The sequence below is a fragment of the Pagrus pagrus genome (assembly GCF_965226575.1).
Source record: "Pagrus pagrus genome assembly, chromosome: 14".
Lineage (NCBI taxonomy): Eukaryota > Metazoa > Chordata > Actinopteri > Spariformes > Sparidae > Pagrus > Pagrus pagrus.
Window position 1 is genome coordinate 21,927,731 of NC_140198.1, and position 16,020 is coordinate 21,943,750.

General features: G+C 43.9%; 1 protein-coding gene across 4 annotated transcripts in view; it reads right to left on the minus strand.

The window, feature by feature from the left end:
* The window catches only part of dclk1a (doublecortin-like kinase 1a), a 58,738-nt gene that overhangs the window by 27,633 nt on the left and 15,085 nt on the right, over positions 1 to 16,020 (minus strand). For all 4 annotated transcript variants that reach the window (XM_084373272.1, XM_084373271.1, XM_084373270.1 and 1 more), the window contains 2 exons: positions 5,066 to 5,165; positions 282 to 389 (listed from right to left, as the gene is read on the minus strand). In XM_084373272.1, the coding sequence (XP_084229398.1) occupies positions 282 to 389; positions 5,066 to 5,165 (208 nt within the window). The remainder of the gene's footprint in view (positions 1 to 281; positions 390 to 5,065; positions 5,166 to 16,020) is intronic.

Here is a 16,020-nt window from a genome sequence, read left to right on the forward strand (position 1 = left end):
TAAACAGTGCCAGACACTCCGCAGAGCTCTGATTTCATTGCAGTGTTTATTCATACTGTTTTCATTTGCTGCGACGCTGATTAAGTAATGAGCTAGAAAATACTAAGCAATCACAAGAGGAAGTATTAGGATACGAAACAACTCCCAGCTGTGTCCATCAGGTCTGAGACGCTGCACGCACTCTTAATGCACAAACACACAGGCACAGGCTCAGACGTCTTAAAGGGACAATGACGCCGTGTCAAAGTGCATGGAGGAAGAAACTTTTTTTACGGGCTTACCGGATGCGGGGGACTTGCTGCGTCGTGATTGGACGACGGTCCTGGGGGAGCCACGGATCAGAGAGCCAGACATCTTCCCGTAGTTTACCGACTTCACCAGGCGACACTCTGCGCACACACAGACAAGACAGACAGAAGATGTCAGGCACTGCTCAAAATCATACATTCTTTTCATAGAAACCTATCCGGGAGTTTCCTGGGGAAACGAATATGGGCGGTACTACCAGTGTATCACCTGTTAGCTAAGTGGGCTATGCAATGACGATAGTGTTAGCAGTGTCAACTCAATAAAGTCGCAAAAAATGAAGGTTAGTGTCCTGTTACCATGGAAAATGCTGGAAGCCGCGCCCATAATTTGCACACGCTATCATAGGGCTAGGAATAAGGTGGATACGTTTCAGAGAAAGAGTCTACATGTTGTCAAATCCAAATAGTCCAGTCAATCTCACTGAAAAACGGGCCCAACCCAGGAGAAATGACAATGTTTCATAGGTTTTATTGGTCCCAATACCCTCTTTCGTACTCCGTCATAAATTTGGATCAAAACCACAGATTGACTGGACTGGGAGGAAGCAACTGAAGTGCTGCTACACTCTCACCACACAAAAGGCTGAAAACTGAGTGTGACACTGTGACATTGCATTTTGCGACACACACACATTTCCCAAAAGCTCTAACACAATAAGAACTGAGCCTTTTGAAACACATGTCAGTGGTTTTCAGACTGATATTCAAATTTCAAGGATTTCTGGCCAACCACTGTTAATATTTTGATTGGTTTTGACCTTTGGTTACACGAGAAAACACCAAGCCACTAATGTATCGACGCAGCTGTAATTGGTTTTACCTTCAGGTCCCCTGCAAAAATGAGTTCTGACCTTCACTGGGCTCGCTTTCCAAACGCAATTATTGTGCCGTTTCCGGAGTGACAGCTAAGACTCACGGAGGTCTGATATTTCACAGACACACACGGCCTCAGTAAATGAGCCATGTAATGGTACGCACACACCCTCCCTGCCTCCTTCGTCCCTAAAACTTTGCTCCTCTTCTGTTCATTAACCCAGCCCCATTATAGCTCATTACCACTTTAGACCAGGGGGAAGCAGAAATTATGCACAGTCTGTCACGTGTGTGTGTGTGTAGAAAGAGCTTATGTGTGTTATTTGCTTGTGTGGCAGTCGTTGTGGCCCAGTGATTAATGTACAATGTGGAGTGTTAACATGATGACAGTGTGCCAGAGCTGAGGCAGAGGCGATAATTATAGTGATGCTGAGAGGAGGCGAAGCTGTCTACAGCTCTGACTCCGACTGTCTCTCTGGCGCGTCTGTTTCGCTCGTCGCTCTGCTTTCCCGTCCCGACTGTTTCTGCCCTTTGCCTCCTGCTCTCTGTCTCCCAGGGCACGAGGAGGTGTCATATTGTGTTCTCTGAGAAGAAATGGTGCATATGCATATATACATGGGGAGAAAAACTGATTAAGCATTTAGGTTAGGGTTCAGGTGAAGGCTTCGCTTTAGTGAGTGTTAGAGGTTGTGATCAATTTCCTCTTTGCAGCATAAAGAAAACTTAGAGTTAATTTAAAGAAAGAAAAGACATTAGAGACAGTATCTCTTTAAAAAATCAGTGATCACAGCCAAAATTAGTATTGCCACAGCATTTAACTTATTCAGATGAAAAGCTCAGTCTGATGCAAATTTTATGCTAATTTATCCAAAATTACATGCAGTTAATTAAATCTGGTTTCTGTTAAAGGCTTCAATATCCGTTGTAATAAAATCAGTAGAGTACGGTCGTCTGATGTCTCCAACTGTATCACATTACCTCATAATTCCAGACATCTCATTTTACTCATCAAGATTTTATGCTGCCTTCACACGATCCTCTGATGGGCCCATTTCCCCAGTTGGGAAGTCATTCATGAAACATGGACGCCAAAAAAAATACGCAACTCATTTAAACAACATGTTGACAGCTGTTTCCAGTATTTGAGTGACATGAAAGAGTACAGGAAACGATAAAATGACTATACAATCTATGACTTTGGAAACATTTTTATAGCCTCCGATCACCCGTTTAGCACAGCTTCTTCTTCTCCTCTGCCTGTGGCTATGTTTATGAGAGTGGTGACAAGACGTGACGCGATGCAACAGTTGGCCTTTGTCACAGCTCGTTCTTTGATGTCAGACTTAGCTTTTCAATGCCGCCAACATTACCCACAATGCATCCTAGCCAGCATCCTCTGGAGACACAAAAGGCTTTATACTACTTTTTCACATATGCAGTGGTACTCCTAAGACCCGTAAACACATTTTAATGTGTAAAACTGACCAGCATGCAATTGATTGCAATGGATGGGGAAAACTGAGTGCCACAAAGGATGCACCACTCTTCTCCGCTGAATTAAGATCACTTTTCAGCCACATTGAGATGAGAAGGCCTTATTGTAACTCATCCTGACATGAAGTTGAAAGACTTTAAATCGCCCTCAAACACTCCAGAAGGCACACAGACGCAAACAGCAGGGGAAACAGTGGAAGTGCTTACGGCACTCTTTAGGGTGTTCATCTTCACACATGTGCAGAGAACCAAATTTATACCGCACACACTGCTGCGGCTACGCAGACGGGGGAGACATTATTTGAGATTATCTTGCAGAACATAAGAGGTGCTTCATTTTTTGTTTATAGCTGGTTACTATGACAAACAGCTCATCGGTAACTAATGAATTTTCAGATACGCCTTGTTGCATGTAGGAGGCTGTTTTGTAGTATTTCTCAAGACAAGAGGAGGTTACCGAAGAGAAACTGTATAATGGAAGCATCTAGCCATCATATTTTGCAAATGAAAGGAGAGTAGTGGGGAAGAAAGTGAGGAAAAAGGACAAAGACAGACAAAAGGGGGAAGGAGGAGGAGGTTGGCGACCCAGGTGGGATGGGTATTATTTAATGGTTGAGGGGATACAGGGGGAACAAATGAATTGAATAAACCTTTGAACAAAAGCCAGTGCACACTCATTCATGTAGGAGACAGGAAGAGAGAGGATAGGGTGAGAATACAGATGAGCGCTAAATGGCAGGAGTCTTCAGACAGCAATGCAGAAGAGAGAGTCAGACAGCGAGAACAGGGACGGGTGAAGTGAGGACAGAACGTATCCTTAGCAGACCGCCGCGGAGAGACAGGCAGAGAGGAAGAAGAAGAAGAGGAGCAGCGGTGTAATAGGTTAGACGATGGCTCGAGAGTGCAGCGGACCCGATCTTCCGAGAGGAGAGAGGAGAGGAGTGGAGGAGCAGTGAGACGATAAGTGAAATGAAATTGACAGCCTACACAGTCCTCTGTCACCTGAACCAGGGAGATGTGTCATATAAAGAGAAGACAGGGGGGCAGTGAAACTGAAAAGATATGATGAATGGGGGAAAACACAGAGAAAGACAGAAAACAAGAAAGAAAGAAAACTGATTTTTTTTATGAGTTAACTAGGAGAGTGTGGAAGATATGAAATGCCTGAATAAAAACGAGAAGAAATAAAGTGGCAGGAAGCTAAATAATTCATTATAACAAAAGTAAATACATACATAAACGAGAAAGACATAATAGATTTTTTTTTTTTTTTTTTTACTTGTCCACCAGTGTGAACAGGGAGTGGAAAGAAGGTTGAATTATCTCATTCTTAGCTAGTAGTGAAATTCGTAGGGCTGAAGCCTTACTGAGCCAAAACCAAATTGTTATTTGATGAGAAAAGTCAAGCAAATTTGTTTTAGTCTGCAAGTCTATTCGGGAGTTGTACCTCGTCGTTAGGGCTGGGCCACAGAGGAGCAAGGTCGTAGTGATTTTAAAGCATCATTATGTAACGTTTTTACCTTAAAATAACAGCTTCAGAATCATATTGATGGTTCAGTGTCTTGTATTAGAGTGAAGGGTGTCTGTCTCAGCCACTCCGCCCCCCCCATCACTTGTTTCTGCACTATGTAACTACCCAGTGAGAGGGTAGGATCACAGCGTGTTTACTTCAACATACAAGTTTTCAACTAATAACATTGTTAAGATGTAATGAATTTAGTTTGTAGTAAGCACCTACGTTACGTCTGACAAACTGTTACAGACCTGAGATCTGTGTTTACGACAGTGGTGTTGCACTCGGAGACTGTGGGGGGCGCCAAATCACACAAAATGCTAATTTAGAAAAATGAACGGGGCTCCTCCTCCAACACTGTATCCAGATTACCTTTAAATGTCCCGACACTTTCAGAGTCATCGGCGCTTTTACCGTTAGCAGTACCGTTAACAGCCAGCTTGCTACATGCCTGCACAAATATATATAGAGATTTAAATAATGAAATTAACATCATAAACATGTGGCAAGTAGAAAATCTTAGTTGGATTGAGCCACAGAAATCAGTTACATGGAATACTGCAGATTAGATGAATCTTTGGAGAAGTCTGATGTTTACATTTTTGCCCTGGTTGGATAACTTTTAAATAAGCAAAATGTTCCTCCGTGCACTGAAATGAAAATCTATCAAATCAAACAAACGATACCCTTTTTTTAAAGAAAATAACTAGAATAAAGTGTCACAACAACTCACATTCTGTCATCATTTGATTGCACTGAATGACAAATTGCTGAACGTTAGAAAATAGCACACACAAAAAAAACACTTGTAAATAATCACAAAAACACAGCTGGGCGCAAGGAAGGAAAGGAAGGAAGCTAGCGAGGAACAGACGAGGGGGCTCACTGAACAGTCAGAGCATCGAGCGTCAGCAGGGAAGACTACTCATCGACTCACCGCTCTCATCCAGCATCAAGTCATCTTGGTAGCGGAACTTCTCCGGTCCACACGCCACGAAAATGTCCTCATCGCCGAAGAAGTCTTGCAGACACGACACCTGGAAGCGAAGAGATGAGATCAGTGATTATTTCCATCATTATCCAGGTCAACTGGATGCTCACAGGAATGTAATGACAAGGTTTCTACTGTTAGGGGCTGAATGCCTTTTTCAGGGTCGCCTCAACTTTTTAATGGAAAAGAGTTTCCCAGAACAATTTCCCACGTTTCCAACTTTCCTTCCCTTCCTGTGCGCACAGGAGGATAAGGAACACCCCAGGCGTCTGTTTGTACGTGCTTGTTTTTGTTTGCTCTCATGCTCACTGGAGTATCAGTGCGCATGCCTGACGCGTCCCTGAGCCGCAGCGCCGAGTTGATTCTGCAGATAATCAGTCTATCAGCACCTATAAAGAAGCCTTGCTGACTCACTAATCCGCTGCAGCACGTGCAGCGAACATCCAGAGCAGCAAGGAGGTCTCTTCCCTGAAGACTGGCATCTTATGAATGGTAATGAGTAACCGAACTAACTGAAGTCACAAACTAAGATGTGAAAGTGCTTACACGAGGCTACAGAGAGATGTGTGAGGCGGAGGGAAGAAGTAGCTGGCGTTAAAGTTTATATCTGATGAGTCGCTGTCACTCTTTGACAGACTCCGTACTGTGAGGATAATACCATCCTCCAGTTACATGGTGACAGGGACGGATTTAAAAAATCTGCCGCTGAATGCATCACAACAGGAGCGGGATCATTAAAAGAAGAAAGGGTTTTTCTGATTAACACATTGACTTGTTCAAAAAGTCTGCACAAGACAGATGTTACTCGGTCTGTCTGTAAACTCGCCCTCGCTCTGCATCAGGGGTGTTTATTATGACAAATGGGGCAGGAAACACGCTGCCACTCATTATTTTCTATTTGATTTAGTCGACAGCTAATTCCATATCTGATCTCGACTCTGCATGATTCACTCAAACAACTTTAATTACACCCCACAGGCCAACCATCACAACGCAATCCCGAGCAATCAATATCCCAAATTATATTCCACGATAGGCAAGGGTACAGTCAGAGAGGGATTTACGGGAAGACAACAGTTCATTCATCCGCTATGACGAATCTCCCACTAAAAACCTATTAAGAGCTATTACAATTTGGGCTGCGTGCGTGTCGAGCACCGCCTGGAGTTAACGCATAAACACAAAGCTACTGTTATTGCATTTCCATGGCAATTACCATCCAAGAATCCATTTAGATTCCTATTAGACAGCAATCAACACCCCAAAAGAAAGTCACAGCTGATATAACAGCCTTATCAACAAAACAGCCAACAAAAATTGTGTGTGTATGTGTGAGTGAGTGAGTGGAGACGGGAGTCCTCTTGCTTTACCCCCCACAAGCTCCAAAAAAGACACCGGGGGGACAAAAAATAAGTTTAATCTCAGTCGCAGAATCTCTGTGGAGTATGGATCGCTTTCAGTTAACTTTTCAAATCAACGCTCGGCTTCTGTGTGTGTGTGTGTGTGTGTGTGTGTGAGACGTTTGGCCACACATCACATGAAAACACACGTCTCAGCACTGGCACATAAGGACACTCGTGCGTATGTGTGTGTGAGGTAGAGCTATTCCTGTTTCATAACAGAGTGCATATTGCTTTGTTCCCTGAGATCCCCTGATAGTGTGTTGGTGATTATTTCAGGGGCGAGCGGCTTCACTTCCTAACAAGATGGCTGTGATACAGACGCCGGTGCTGTTAACATTTCCCCAGTGTGTCGGCGCTGATAGATGGCCGTGCCCACTTCCACCTCTAATTGTACTTTATTTTCACATTATTTTCATCCTTGCATCAGGTTTTCAGTTGCGTGCTGTTGCATAACAATCGTATCTGTTGTGTGTTGTGAAGCCTTGAAAGACTGTGACGAACGCTGCTGCTGGCTGTGTTCGGCTCAGCTTGAATCTGTTGTCACATAATCAGGCTCTCTTGCAGAACCCATTGAAGATGTCTCGCTGGGCTCTAAGGAATTATTATTTTCAGATATTTTAAAGACAAAACTATATTCATTGATAATAATAATATAATTGTTCAGAGATGTGCTGAGAAACTACCTTATTTGTTGTTGTTGCCCTGGTCTCCTGTGTGAAGGTCCTGTGTTTGACCCGTCCATTCATCCCCATCTCCTCCCTACACTGTCCTTTGCTTACTGGTACTTATGTGCATGATTTAACTTACATAATTAATGTCCCCAGATCATGATCTTTTCCTCAAACTAAACCAAACAGTTTTCTCGTTTGAACTGAAAGAAACACGCCGGCACACGTGGTTCACCAGTGATAGAGCTCCATCCTCAACATGTTCTCAGGCTCTGTTTTCAGACAGTTTAAAAAAGAAGTCCATTACTCTTATTTTTACATTTTAGGATATATATCACCAGTTATAAGCTTGTCCTCATTTGAAAGCTTTGTTCCTGATTTTTTGTCGGACGGGAGCAGCTGGAAGTATGTTTGCTGCTCTGAGGCAATCTGACCTCGTCCTCGGGCCAGGACTGCTGCTGCCGCCGCTGCTGGAGTCAGCCGAGAGGAGGTTGCTGGAATGAGGCCCTTTGAAGCCGCTCATCCCGAGATAGAAACTGTAGCACACCAGAAATGTTGGGTAAACAGGGAGGAGAGGACACACGTGCAGAATGTATCGAGAGTGACGAGGACGGAGACGGGGAAAACAGGGACAGGCTTCATGTAGGGCACCTTTAAGCTGAGGGTAAACTATATATGGAGCAACACGCAAACACATACCGTCTCCTCAGAGGGGTGTGAAAAAGTATGGTTGCCATGGTGATGATGCCCTGTAGGCATTGGTGCATAGCTGGTGCGTGCCACACTGACTACACGATGTGCACAGTGTGATAGAGAGCACCATCATTCATATTTTATCTACTATGGGCACGGTACTCGACAGAACTGTGCCATTCACACAAAACCACACACACGAACATACGAGCCGCACATGGCCCGGTTAACAATGAGATACTCCTGTCGAAAAGATGATGCTGAGAAAGAAGGAGAGCTGTCTGAAAGACAGGTGAGTGATGGGGATGGGAGAGGGGGGAGCGGGAGGGAGCCGGTAAAGGTGAAAATAGATGAGAACATAAAACAGTCAAGAGATCGCCAAATCCCCTGAGTTAGAGAGGAAGCAAACAGACAGACAGAGGGAAACGAGCGGTATAGGAGGAGATCTATTCCTGACTGCTGCTCTGAGCCCTTCTCTGAGCCCGACGACAAAACAAGCTGCTTTGATGTCTCTGGTGCTCGGCTCTCACAGAGAAACCAGCGCCGTTACACAACAACCAGCGCTGCTAAAACAAGGACAGGAAGAAACAAACAGAGCAGAGGAGAGGGACTGAAACAAGGCGATGAGGAGAGGAGCAGAGGAATTTCATATCCCTGCCATCAACTTTCACATTACTTTATTGAAGTAAGAACCGGGGCCACAAGACTGGGTCACGATGATCAAAGCGCTTGTGGAAAAAAAAGGATGTTTAAATCTCCATAATCGATTATTTATTCAAGTGGATTTTGGTTCAGAGCTAAACAAAATCTGAAATCAGAGCTGCAGGAGAAGGGCAGAGGGTTGACAGATGTATCTGTTATGTCACATCTCACATGCCTGACAAACCCCAAATCCTCCTCCCTTGGTGTCCGCTCACAGAATGACTGACAGGACAGTTTATCATCCACTGTATCATGGCGATCAAAACAGAAGGAGAGAAGGATATTTGATTGATGTATCCTCGTGTAACAACAACAGTAAGTATTACATAAAGAGGCTTGTGTAAAAAGATATTACTCTGTATCCAAAGATGTGTCCATCATCTCCTCCAGAAAATGTCTTATGCAACAAATGACTGTTTCTCAATAAATCCATTTATGTTCTCACAACGCCACCTTGTGTTGAAACACCAGACACCTACAGCGTCCGTTTCTTTCTTTCCCTTGTCTGCTCTTCTTCTCTTCCTCCGCCTCCTCGAGGTGAAATTCGAGTCACGTTTAGGAAATCAGCTGCTTTTGGTCAGAAAGGGTGCTGCGAGTTTGCACAACAGCGCTGCAGAGGTGGATCACAAACTAACATGCAATCACTTTCGCCACACGGTGGCACTGTTTAACAACGACACGATGAGGAGAGATTCAGAAGCCATTCCCCACAGTTCAACTACAGTATAACCAGTAAAGTAGAGGCAGGCAGGCAGACAACAAAAAGAAAAAAAAACACTAAGAGAAGACAGGCTGAGGAAAGTCCAAGGAAAAAAAACTACAGAGCAATAAAAAACTGAGGACAAACCAGGAACACCTGCCTGGGAGGAACACAGAGCACTGGTGAGCATGAAGTAGAACGTGACAACAAGACACAGGAGGATATACTTACAAAATAAAACAGGAAATGACTAAAACCATGACAGTGATACACAAGCTAGTGGTCAATTTCTCTCAAAAACTGGATTTGAGGATCAAACAGAGAAAGAAACATGCATCAGCTTTTGACACGAAAAGACGCTGAACCTTTTCTCTGCCACATAAAAGCTCCAAAATCAACATGTGAAACACGCTGGGACATCAAACCACATGAGGCAGACGGATTAAGACATTTAAAATCTCTGTTTGGTGTTTGTCATGAGGGATGACTGTGGAGCTGCGGCTGCTCGGGGACACGGGGGGGAAACGTGTGGAAAGAGACCAAAAGCTGTGACAGTAAATGAAAGAAAATGAACACATACCGTATCTTTTCTCACTTAACACGTGGGCACACATGCGTACATAAACGTATTCAAGGACTACTTAGCTCCACACACACAGGCGCCACCTCCTGAGCACCCCTAGTGCTGCAAAATCTTCACTTTCTGCGTTCGGATAGTCTGTCAGCAGCTCCTGGGAATCAGCTGCTGGGAACAAATGATCAGTGACAACGCTGCTCACTCTGCTCATTTAGATCAGCTATTTCTGTCTTCCTGTCAGATTTCAGGACTCATCTGTCAGCTCCTCGCTTCTTAGTGGGAGTTCCTGACAGCCACTCAGAGATAAGAAAGGAAGGCACATGCAATTGTGTTTACCTCCAGACAATAAGCAATAGAGAGCTTATTTAGCTGGTTTTAGCCTCTCAAATACGCGGATTTGCTGTTTTTCTCTGATTTATATCATGTTAGATTGGATATATTTGGGTTTTGGACTGTTGGTTTGACAAAACAGGACATTTGAAGACGTCACTACTGGCTTTGGGAATTTGCGATGGACATTTTATAGGCTAAACAACAAATCAATTTATCTAAAAATAACTGACATAGTCACTGATAATGAAAAAAATACACTTATAATAATTGAATTGAGCTATTGTGTGTCTTTCTCTGATAAGACAGAAGCATTTCTCTGAGACAAACAATCCAACGGCTACATAGCCAGAAAAAAAAAAAAAACAAGAGAGAAAAAAGACTCAAGCACTAATCTCCTGCGCCACAATAGACTCGCAGTGGTTACACAGAGGACGTGGTGAGGTCAACATTATCCTGCCTCGAGAAAAGACCACATTTTGAAGGGGACGTGCTGTCGCTGCTCGCTGCCAGGGGAGATTAGCCCGGGGGAGCTGTCCGCGGTGCTGAATCTACTGCAGCTGGGCTGCAGCCGCGCTGCTCTGAGACATTTACCACAGACAGACGGAGAGATAGACAAACAGACAGGCAGATGGATGCTGCAGGACAGACGGACTGACTGACAGAGGAACAGATGGACGTATTGATACAAGATAAGGGGAGACAGGAGCAGAAAGGGCAAAGAGTTGGTTGTAAACATGCAGAGCCTCTGAGGACGGAAAAGGAGCAAAGGAATGAAATCTGACTGACACAACAGCGGTCTGCTGGTGCTGCAACATCACATCCCTGTTTCAAAATCACACCCGTGTTGCCCAGGGGTGGGACCAGGATCAATATTACTCTATAGGTTTGGCATTCATTTGCAAAGAACTGGATGTTTTATGATGTGGGGAACAGCGAAGGACAGTAACTTCATATAAACAAGCAGTGAGGTCAATATATCTACATTCACTAGTGTTTGACATACTGTATGTTTACTGTACGATGGAACTGTCCCGTATTTATTATTGCTTGCGAGGATTAATCCATTAGTTGTCAGCCATTAATTACTCACCAGGCTGGCAGCCTGGCACCATTTCTGTGTATCTGCGTTCACTACTCCGTTATAGACTGAATGAATCAATAAACTCATGTTTTGTCCTGTGTTGCTGGTAGTTGGGACTTTGAGGGAAGGGGAAAAGATCCAGTTGTCTGTTTCCTTGTCCAGTTAACCGTTTTCCCTTGAAGAAGAAAAGGTAAACATTCACTGATTCCACCGTCTTAAATGTGAATATTTTAGTTTCTTCACTCCTCCGTGACAGTACGCCAGAAATGTTTGAGTTGTGGACAAAACAAGACATTTGAGGACAGAATCTTGGGCTGATCGACATTTTTCACACACATTTTATAGTCCAAACGAATAATCGATTGATCCTGTCCATTTTTGTCTAATTTTTGTAGAATAAGCAATATTATTTTTCGTAATTTGCTACGGAGATGGGTTTCCCTTTTCGAAGGTATCTATAACATCGTCGAGTAATCGGACTGAAGACCTCTGATTATGTAACATGTCTGCAGGAGGCCCACTCACATGGGGTGCCATCTCCCCATGGGTCGTATTGATTCCCCTCGATTAATCAAGAAAATAATTAACAGATTGGTTGTCACTGAATGTTAGAGTTCTTTGCAGCCCTAATGATTACATTTTACAAAAGATATTCATTACAGTCATATTGGCGAATTAAGAGCACAAAGACCAAGCTGACCCCAGTACAGTGCTTGCAATATGCTGTCAGCTGGTGCTGGAGGCACCGTAAGGTCTAATCCCTCGTGACTGTCAGGAATATATAGCATATTAATATATCTGCAGAAAAATACATCTCATTCTAACTCTGAGAATGAAACAGCCAAAACGCATTTTCTTATTCTCCGGGGGGGATTTTAATAATCTCCTCTCGGGCAGACGCAGACAGCCAAAGAGCCACGCCGACTGACAAGAGGAAAGGTAGACAGAAATCGATCTGAAAGAGGCGAGAGGGAGGGATTCAACCACCCGCACCCCGAGGGAGCCTTCACATGACCTCCCGCTGCCTCCGACAGCAGCACACAGCACACGTTTCATCAGGCGACTGACAGGAAATGACTGAGAGAGCCGGGAAACGAGGGAAGACAGGAAGAGCTAGAAAGCAACCAGAGGAAAAGAGAGCGGCGGTGACTTGAGGCCAATTAAACTTTGCAGCGGGCTGAGTTGGCACCGGTGTTGCTGCGTTCACCTCAAACCAGCAGCAGACTGGCTGGCTGCTCTGTTACATAACCACTTATGCAACAGCCTCTGCTCTCCGCTGGGGGGAACGCAAACTTTCTTTTGGTGTATCTGTGAGCTGTATTTCTCTCAGACTGTTAGTGCTTTTCCCCGTCATTCACGAGTCTGAAGGGAGATAAGTTTTATGCAATCATGAAACAGAATCGAAAAATAAGGAATAAAGCAGGGCTGTTCCCAAAAGGATGTAACTGGGACACACGTGGCATCAGCATCAACTTCCATCCCCTCTTTCAAGCCTTTTTAGGGTGTCGTCCTCATCTTAACCTCGTCTCTCTTGTCGCAACTCAACATCGGATTTTTCCATCTTTTCTCTGACTCTCTCTCCTCGAACCCAAGTAACTCATTCCTTCACTGGTTTATTTCATCTCCTATTTATTGATCTCTCCCCCCCGTCAGTCTGTTGGCCTTAATCCATTTCCAAGGATGAGTGTGCATGCTTGAGCGTGTGAATACAAATCTACTATGAGTGTGCTGAACGTGTACGTACACGGGTTACTAGAGGGAGCATTGAGAAGCCCATTAATACTGCATGAGACGGCAGAGGGAGGGTGAGTGAGGGAGTTTGTTAGCGCGTATGTTTGTGAGTTTAGGTAAATGACCTCAATGTAAGACGTAGGGCTGCAACCAACAATTGGCTTCATGATCCATTATGCTGCCGATTATCCTTCAAATGTTTTGTTATTGAAATTACTGAAATGAGTAATCAATTATCAAAAAAAGGTGGAAGGTTGATTTTCTGACTGTTGACAAATAAATAAATTAAAGGCATCTGAATGCATATTTAAGTTTAATGTATTATCATTATTATTATTCAGAGCGCATTGGCGGTGTTGAATGTGTCTGAGAGGGCCTCGACTCTCTCTTGAAATTAAATGCATGAAACGTTACCTTGAATAAAATGACTGATTTCTGGGCCTGGAAATTGTTGGAAACATTTGGGATAATGTAAGTCCGAAACTCGACGAAATATATAACAAGGGGCCAGTCATTCTGAGCCATTTTAGTGCAGAAACTGTAACTTGTTATATCTTTTACTACTAACATAGCTCAAATAAGAGTACAGCAAAGGTCAGCTCTGAAATGTGGAGAAGAAAGAACTTTCAGCATACTTAAACTGCAAAATACGAGGGAAGCCAACCAAGATCTTATTGCATTTAAATCTTAGGTGACTATGAAGTCATCTCTTTTGTTTGTTGTTATTTTTTGAGGCTTTATTTGACAGTATAGCTGAAGAGTGACAGGAAACGGAGGAGAGAGAAAGAGGTAATGACCTGCAGCAAGGTGGGCACGCTCTACCGACCGAGCTACTGGGGTGGAACATGCTTCTGAACCGAAACGTGAAAGGCTCAATTCTGGACAGGGACATTTATTGCATGTCATACTCCACTCTCGCTTTCTCTCACACCTATTTCCTCTCTAGTTCTTTGAAAATGCTCGAAAAGAGTTATCTTTTAAAAAGTGCAAGGAAGTGCAAAACAAGATAAATACATACTGTGGAGGGGCTTTTTATGACAATGGTTTGTTAGCTCTGATGATAGTCCAGCAATCAAAAGACACACCAAGAAATTCTTGGAAAAAACCTGTAATTGGCAGTAAACTCTACAGCAGCACGAATCTGTACCGCATCATTAAATTCTAATTTTAAGCTGGTGCAACATCATCAAGGCCTTTGTGAGCAAAGCGCAACACATGCTCCTTCCAACTGGCTTGGAGAAGATCGTTCCTTCCAATGTTTACAACCTGCCTTCTCAGTGCCTCCCTCAGCGAGTCATGATTACACAAAACCTCTGGCAGTCGAGATACGTCAGTGCCTCTTTAAGCGACTAACAGCACGAAGCTCGAATGTCTTTCAAATGCAGATTCGGTTGAGAGAGTGAGCGAGTCAGGAAGCCCGTGAGTCAGGCAGTGTGTGTGTTCGTGTGATGAAGTTGTGGCGTGACGGGGTTCTCAACAGTCTGCCATCGATTCTAATTTGGCAGCAGATCCTCTGAATACAGACAGACCTCCAGTGTGCCTCGGTCACTCCCAGCTGGCAGTCAGACACACAGGTCAACTGAAAGAAAACCAATCTGAAACAACACGTTGTAAACACCCTGTTTACATGCAAAAGCAGCGGTTTAATCTCAGGATTACTGCTGAGGATTGCTCTGAAAGCCTTTTATTATCAATGTCAAATATACTTTACAGTAGAAAATACGCCATTTACTAGGTGCATGACACACTTTCACACACTCCTCGTCACACACACACGATGCTGTGCTGAGTAACTGTGACTCAGCAGATCAGCAGGAGCAGATGGACTTTGCATCTCACTTTTCTCCTTTGCAGAAAAAAAAATTGACGTCATCACTGCACACGCCGTCAAATAAAGATAAAAAATAAAAAAAACAGCTAAATGCTTTGAACGTAATCCCTGCACTTCATGGTACGCAATATTTTTAAGTGACGTCGCAGCAGCACCCTCTATAGTCCCTGCAGAGCTGGACACAGGCCAACGAGGAGAGAGGAGGAGACAAAACTCAGAAAAAGAGGCAAAGTGAGGAAAAGAAATGAAAAATGGAGGTGGGCAGAGGGAGGAGAGAGGGAGAGACAGGGAGTGGGGCTGAGACAGAGAGAGAGAGCGATGCCATATGTTGCAGCTCTAGGATTTGGGGGTGCATGCCGAGTGTGCTAATTAAACCAGGACTAAACAGCCGTAAAAACAATGGTCTGTTGACAGCTAGAGACAGACAGACTGAGGAAAGTGAAGGAAGATCAGCGGAAGCATGGGCGGCTGATCGACGCCATGACAGCATAATTTGTTGACAGGAAGAAAACTAAACATTATATAAGAGGATAAAAATTGATATGGAGAGAGAAGCATTAATGGGTGGGAAGCATATGAAAAGAAACCGGGAGACGTGGGGAGACGAAGGAGGGCTGCAGAGAAAAACAGAAGATAAAAGGATATTAAAAGCTCTTCAGCCTTGCCAACAAGGAGAAGAACAGGCCAACAATGCGGTTTGAGAAGTGAGAGCTGCACTGCAGATGGTGAACAAGTGGCTCATCCACACTCTTCACCTACATGTAACCTCTGCTTAACAAGTGCCATTTAATGAGAACGAAGCCATGCCACAGTATGATGAGGGCCGTTTATAAAAAGGGAAGGGTGGGCAAGACATGCTAACAATGCTAACGTACTGATGTTAAAGGTCGAGTGTGCAGGACTTAGCGGCAGAAATAGAATATAACGTATAAAATAATGTTTTCATCAGTGTCTTATAGCTATAGAGGGGGCAGGTCCTGTGCCATGTTGCACCGCTGTGTTTCTACAGTAGCCCAGAATGGACAAACACTGGCTCTAGCGAGGACTTTTTAAGTATTTTTTTTGTATTTTTTGCGTTTTTAGCTGCCATCGGTGAGGTGAGATGAGGGGTCTTCATTATTTACACTATAGACGGTATAGTGTTTGCCATTGTTAGCATGCTAACATTTGCTAATACAGATG